This window comes from Zingiber officinale, chromosome 8A (genome assembly GCF_018446385.1).
Source record: "Zingiber officinale cultivar Zhangliang chromosome 8A, Zo_v1.1, whole genome shotgun sequence".
Classification (NCBI taxonomy): Eukaryota; Viridiplantae; Streptophyta; class Magnoliopsida; order Zingiberales; family Zingiberaceae; genus Zingiber; species Zingiber officinale.
In genome coordinates, this window is record NC_056000.1 from 54,661,318 (window position 1) to 54,667,657 (window position 6,340).

The 6,340-nt window shown below is 38.1% G+C and overlaps 1 protein-coding gene across 1 annotated transcript; it reads right to left on the minus strand.

The window, feature by feature from the left end:
• Window positions 1-4,566: 4,566 nt before the first annotated feature.
• Window positions 4,567-5,633, minus strand: LOC122011537 (probable glutathione S-transferase GSTF1). The gene is made up of 3 exons (XM_042567924.1): window positions 5,446-5,633; window positions 5,323-5,371; window positions 4,567-5,235 (listed from the first exon to the last, which is right to left on the minus strand). Exons 1-3 carry the CDS (start codon window positions 5,593-5,595, stop codon window positions 4,775-4,777), a joined length of 660 nt encoding a protein of 219 aa, XP_042423858.1. The 5' UTR covers window positions 5,596-5,633; the 3' UTR covers window positions 4,567-4,774.
• Window positions 5,634-6,340: the final 707 nt, after the last annotated feature.

Here is a 6,340-nt window from a genome sequence, read left to right on the forward strand (position 1 = left end):
AATGTGAAGGCTAGACATGGAGCTTCCTATTTCATTACATTTATTGATGATTTCTCTAGGTTTGGTCATGTGTATTTGATTTCTCACAAATCTGAAGCATTAGATTTCTTCATTCGTTATATGAACGAAGTTGAGAATCAAACAGAATGTAAAGTTAAGGCTTTACGCACTGACCGTGGAGGGGAGTATTTGTCTGATATGTTCAAGACAATATGTAATGATAGAGGGATTATTAGACAGTTAACAATCCCTGGAACTCCACAGCAAAATGGGGTAGTTGAAAGAAGAAATAGGACTCTTCTTGAAATGGTTAGGTCTATGATGGCGCAAGCTAATTTGCCAATCTCCTATTGGGGAGATGCACTATTAACTGCAGCCTATATACTTAACAAAGTACCTTCAAAGTTAGTTCCATCTACCCCATATGAACGTTGGACAGGCAGAAAACCAGATTTGAGTAATCTGAGACCTTGGGGGTCAGCTGCTTATGTTCATGATAGTTCTCACAAGTATGGAAAACTAGGGCCTAGAGGTAAGAAATGTATCTTTATAAGATATCATGAGACCTCCAAAGGTTATGTTTTCATAGGTGAGCAACTAGATGGAACCATCTCCGAAATAGACTCGAGAGATGCGACTTTTCTCGAAACAGAGTTCCCAATCAGAGGTGATGTTGATAAAAATGTTCCTCTATTTGAGGAGGATGAGATATTATCAACAAGAGAGGTGTCAAAAGGGATACCTGAGTCTAGTCAACTGAGTGGGAGTGATATGCCGAGTCATGAGTTGACTTCTCAACAGCCCAACTTACGGAGAAGTGTTTGTAAGATCAAACCCAAGAAGAGGTTTGATATTGAGAATGAGGCATTGGTTACACTTCCAATTGACGACGACGAGCCTCAATCCATTGAGGAAGCATTGGGATGTAGAGTTAGAGAAAAATGGAAAGCTGCAATGGTTGAAGAGATGGAGTCCATGATTCAAAATCATGTTTGGGACTTAGTTGATCTTCCTCCGGGCCGAAGGGCTATTGGGAATAAATGGATTCTCAAAATAAAGAGGAAAGCAGATGGATCGATTAACAGATACAAAGCTCGTTTAGTTGCAAAAGGATATACCCAAATGGAGGGTATTGACTTTGAAGAGACATTTTCGTCCGTAGTGAAATTTATATCAATAAGAGTTATTTTGGCATTTGTGGCACATTATGACTTAGAATTACATCAAATGGATGTAAAAACCGCTTTCCTTAACGGTGATCTTGACGAAGAAATCTATATGGTTCAACCAGAAGGTTTCATTGCTGAAGGCCAAGAGCAAAAAGTATGTAGACTTAGAAAGTCTATATATGGGCTAAAGCAAGCGTCAAGACAATGGAACATAAGATTTAACGAAGTCGTTTTATCTTATGGTTTTGAAATGATCAATGAGGATCATTGTGTTTTCCTGAAATAGGAAAAAGGAAAGTATGTCATTTTATCATTATATGTTGATGATATGCTGATAGCTGGAAATGACATAGGATATGTGAATGAAGTCAAGAAGTGGCTGTCATCACAATTTGATACAAAAGATATGGGAGAAGCTGAATACATCTTAGGGGTGAAGATCATAAGAGATCGTCCTAAAAGACTTTTGGGTCTGTCACAAGAGTCTTATATAAATAAGATGTTACATCATTCCAGCATGTCTAATTGCAACATAGAACATACACCTATTGTGAAAGGTACTGTGTTGAGGAAGAGTATGTGTCCTAAAACTCCAGAGGAAATAGCTGAGATGAATAAAAAATCATATGTCAGTGCTATTGGTTGTTTGATGTACACTATGTTGTGTACACGTCCCGATATCAGCTATGATGTTGGCTTAGTCAGTCGCTTCTAGTCAAACTCAAGATCGAGTCACTAGAAGGTTGTAAAAAGGATATTCAGATATCTAAAGGCGATAACAGATTATTGTCTCTATTTTCAAGGATCATATATGAGTGAAAGGTTATTCAGATGCAGATTATGCTGGGAACTTGGATGATAGAAAATCCACATCAGGCTATGTGTTTTTACTGAATGGTGGCATCATCTCATGGTAAGAAATATGCTAGTGTAGCTTTGTTAACTATGGAAGTTGAATATGTGACATGTTCAACGACTGTGCAAGAAGCAGTCTAATTAAGAAGGTTCCTAAAGCATCTGAAAATTACTGAGAACAGTGGGAGTCTAATAATTATCTACTGTAATAGTCAAGCTATAATAACTTTTTCTAAGGATACTAAATATCATAACAAAGGCAAGCATATAACTATTAAATATAATTTTGTAAGAGACATTGTGGCTAAAAGAAAAGTCATTCTTGAGAATGTCCCTACACGTGTTATGCTTGCAGATCCTTTTACTAAGCCAATGACTAAAGAGTCATTTAAAGAACATGTAAAGTCTTTGGGACTTCGTAGAATGTAACAATATTGAAATAACAATCAAACTTTGTGTTATGATTGTGTAATTTGTCATAATTTATTCAGTGTATATGTTGTATTTGTTACATTCATGTAAGATCTCGGTGAGCATGTTGGCAGGTGGAGATTGGTCCACTCACATGGACAATCATCTCTGTTTGTTAAATATAAATAGGACCGTTACTTATGAAACAGCTTACGTAGGTGAAATTATGAAATTAGAGACAGATTCATAAGTTGAGGTCGCCTTGATAATTGTGTCAAGATGAGATCATTTATGTGTAAATAATGATCGAAGTAAATGAACCCACCATTTACTGAACCTGTTGAAAGCCAGATTAGAATTCATATGTTGAATTCAGGATTAGACGTTAGGTATGTCTAGATCGAAATCTGTACGATGTTAAATTTGAAGACAACATGCACTCTTTTTAGTAAAGAGAATAACATCGTAGCATGTGATTCATACCACATGTGCTATTGCGCCAATAAAGGTAGTAGGAGAATGAATCCCCATCTCTATACTATGTGAGACCTTTGAGATTATATGTTAATCTCAATTTTTGTCTTAGTGACTATTTAGCCGTCTACTTGAAGTTTTAATCAGTGTCTGCTACTTTAGTGTGTATCCTATGGCTATAGATGATTCGGTCTATGGAGCATAACTAGGAAAATGACTGATTAAAATGAATTGATTCTAGCTAAAAAGGAAGATTAAATATATTTACTTCTTTTGTTGTTATTCACTAGTCGACCCATTTCTGTTATGTACGGAAATGAATGTGAATATTGGATATAGAACATGCTCATGACATAATGGTCATTATAAGGGATTAGAGATGTTCATATCGATGTAAATGAAAATTATTTAATCTGGGTAAATAGCAAAACATGGATATCTTCAAGATAATGGCTGTGTGTCACTTGAAGATTGGATGGATTCTGGATAAAGGCTATGTGCCACCAGGAAAGAGGCTATGTGCCATGAAGAGTGTGTCTCTAATTTATTTGAGCAGCTAAGCAAAGTGTAACAACTTTATTAGCATTGATTGTTCAACGGGCGGCTAAGTCAAGGTGTAACAATCTTCTTAGCAATTATCGCTCAATGTGCTTGCTGTCGCATGGACCATTTTCTCTAAGTATGAATTGTATGTTCTCATATGGTCTATGTGACCAAACTCTCTAATAGTCTATGTGACTTATTAAGTCTTTGTGACTTACCTGAATGAACTAGTCTTAGTGACTTACCTTGGACGAGTGGGAGATGTTGGAAATGGGGATAGTGGGGAACGTGGCCCATGTTCCCCACTACTCATAATGGAAAAGTCCATTATGCCCCTAGTGTATTTCCCTATATAAAGGGGGTCCGTCCAAGGCTCAGGTGGGTGTGAAATTACGAGTGTGCGACGAGAGTAAGAGGAGAACATCTAAGGCGGCGGGATTTGATTTGTGGAATTACAGAGGGCTTTCCGATCTTGTGATCGCTCTTCCGACAGCAAATTTTGTCATTTCCAATTGTAGATCTGTGAAAGATCACTGTAATTTTTATCACATTTATTTTTAATTCGTCTTTCATGCATTTAGTATAATCTACAATGCCTTCCACTTTCTCTCACGTTTTTCATTTCTCCAGCTGCAAATCCGAGCTACAGCTTATTCTCAACGCCATCGGTCCCCGGGCTAAAGCGCGGGTAACCTAAGACGTGGCTACGTCCTTACCTCTCAGGCCAAATTAATTGGGGATAACGATGGATCAGCGGTTAGATGATCTCTATTTTCTCAAAGATTTGCTCGAGATCATTGTAGGCCGGGTATACTAAGTGAAGCGATTAGATGATCCCTATTGTTTCAAACATCTCTTCTAAGATATTGGCAAATCAATATAATGGCTGAAGCAGTTCCTGTTTTCTTAAAGATCTAATTGAAATCCTTGCAGACCGAGTATAATAGCCGAAGCGATTAGATGATCCCTACTTTCTCAGAGATTTAGCCGAGATCTTTATAAACCAACTATGATACCATAATGATCTCCATATATTTCTCTACCCTCTGTACCTATAAATATTAACATTTAATAATTTAAGCAAAGCTACAAACAAACTCGAACAACAATCACAAAAAGGCAATTTGACGATCAAGATCCATATAATGAAAAGAAAAGCAGGCGTGAGATCACAAATGCACGCAGCACGCACATCAAAGCGTTGCAGAGCATTGGAATTATTATTGGAAGTTATATTATGCAACTAGGATGCATATAGCACACGCACACACATATCGATCACAAGGTGAAGATTTGGAGAGCAGTGACAGCAGCTGCATGCTTCATGATAACTGAGGGAGTTTGGCGGCCACTTTCTTGACGGCTGGACGCGACTCCAAGCTCTTCCACCAGGCCTTCACATGGGGGCGCGCCTCGAACAGAGGGGCCACTTGGGGGAATTTGATAGCGAAGTGGGTGATGGGATAGTGGCTGAGGTCGGCGAAGCTGAAGAAGTCTCCGGCGAGGTACTTGGTCTGGGACAGACGGGCTTCGTAAACGTCGAGCACCCTCCCCAGCTTCTCCAAGTTTTCCCCTATCACCTTCTCATCCGACACGCCATGGAAGATGTTGGGGATAACCATGACCTGGAAGAAGATGGGGAAGATGGCCTTGTCGTACTGCTGAGCCTCCACTTCCAACCACACGTTCACCATGGCTGACTCCTCCAAGCTACTCCCGTGTAGCAGGTCGACGTCGGAGGATTTGAACTTGCGCAGAACGTATCGTCCGATCGCTCTCGATTCTGAAGTTTTGAGAGAGCATGCAATTAATCCACAAAAAACTAACTCTCGATTCTGAATAAGATTAAGGATGAATTGAACGAACTCACCAAAAAGAACGAGATCCCCGTCTTGGAAAGCCGGCACTTGACCAAATGGCTGCAGATTGCACAATCAAAAGTGAAATCAATCCGATAAAAAGAGATATATGCATGCGTAAATAGCATACATACGTTTCTGGCGAGGTGAGCAGGGGACTTGTGCTCGCCGGTGGCCATGTCGATGTCGACGCGCTCGTATTCGGCCCCGACCTCCTCAAGACACAAAACCACGCGGGTTGCCGCCGTTGACATCACCGGAGCGAATAGCTTCACCGCAGCCATTTCCGAGCTCTTTCTCACACACTGGAACTCTAAGAAGGTTAGTTGAAGGCTGGGGAAGGATTTGATGTTCTTTATATAGACGTGAATGGTCAACATTCTTCCAGTTTTTTATTTTTTTTTAAGAAAAAGGTTAAATAAAGGACCACAATTACTGTGTTTGTGGTGGTGTAGCTGTTACTAGCACAACAATAGAAAACGGACCACAAATACTGTGTTTGAGGTGTCTTTATCTAGCCACCACCAAACGTATCTAGAAAAAACAGCTCTCATATTTTATGAGTGCTGCTTTTCCTCCCCCCATGTGACCCCTATCTGGCAATCAACAAATACAGTATTTGTACTTTCCTAGATGAAAGTACAAATACTGTGTTTATTGATTGCCATTTATTCATCTTCCCAAATAAAATATATATTTAATATTCACATATTTATAAAAAATAAAATAAAATTCAAAAAAATTTAAAATAAAATTCATGCTATATAATAAATAAAAAAATTATTCAAGATTAGTCACGGTAATAAATTAGGAATTTAATTTTTTATTAAATATTTAATTTTTGATAATAAATCATGAATAACTATAATTTCTATTAAATAATATATTTTATTTATTTAGAATATTTTTATTTTATATTTATTATTTAATTGATTTAATTTTTAATTCAACTTTTTTTTTTGTGACACAGCACATAATGACGGGTCACAAAGATAATGTGAGGTCGATATTTAAGATGATGTGACAGAT

Coding starts and splice junctions, on each gene's coding strand:
- LOC122011537 (XM_042567924.1), bottom strand. CDS start 5,595: ATGGCTGCGGTGAAGCTATTCGCTCCGGTGATGTCAACGGCGGCAACC. Junction 5,372..5,445: donor CTGCTCACCTCGCCAGAAAC/GTATGTATGCTA, acceptor TGCAATCTGCAG/CCATTTGGTCAAGTGCCGGC. Junction 5,236..5,322: donor CGGGGATCTCGTTCTTTTTG/GTGAGTTCGTTC, acceptor TCAAAACTTCAG/AATCGAGAGCGATCGGACGA.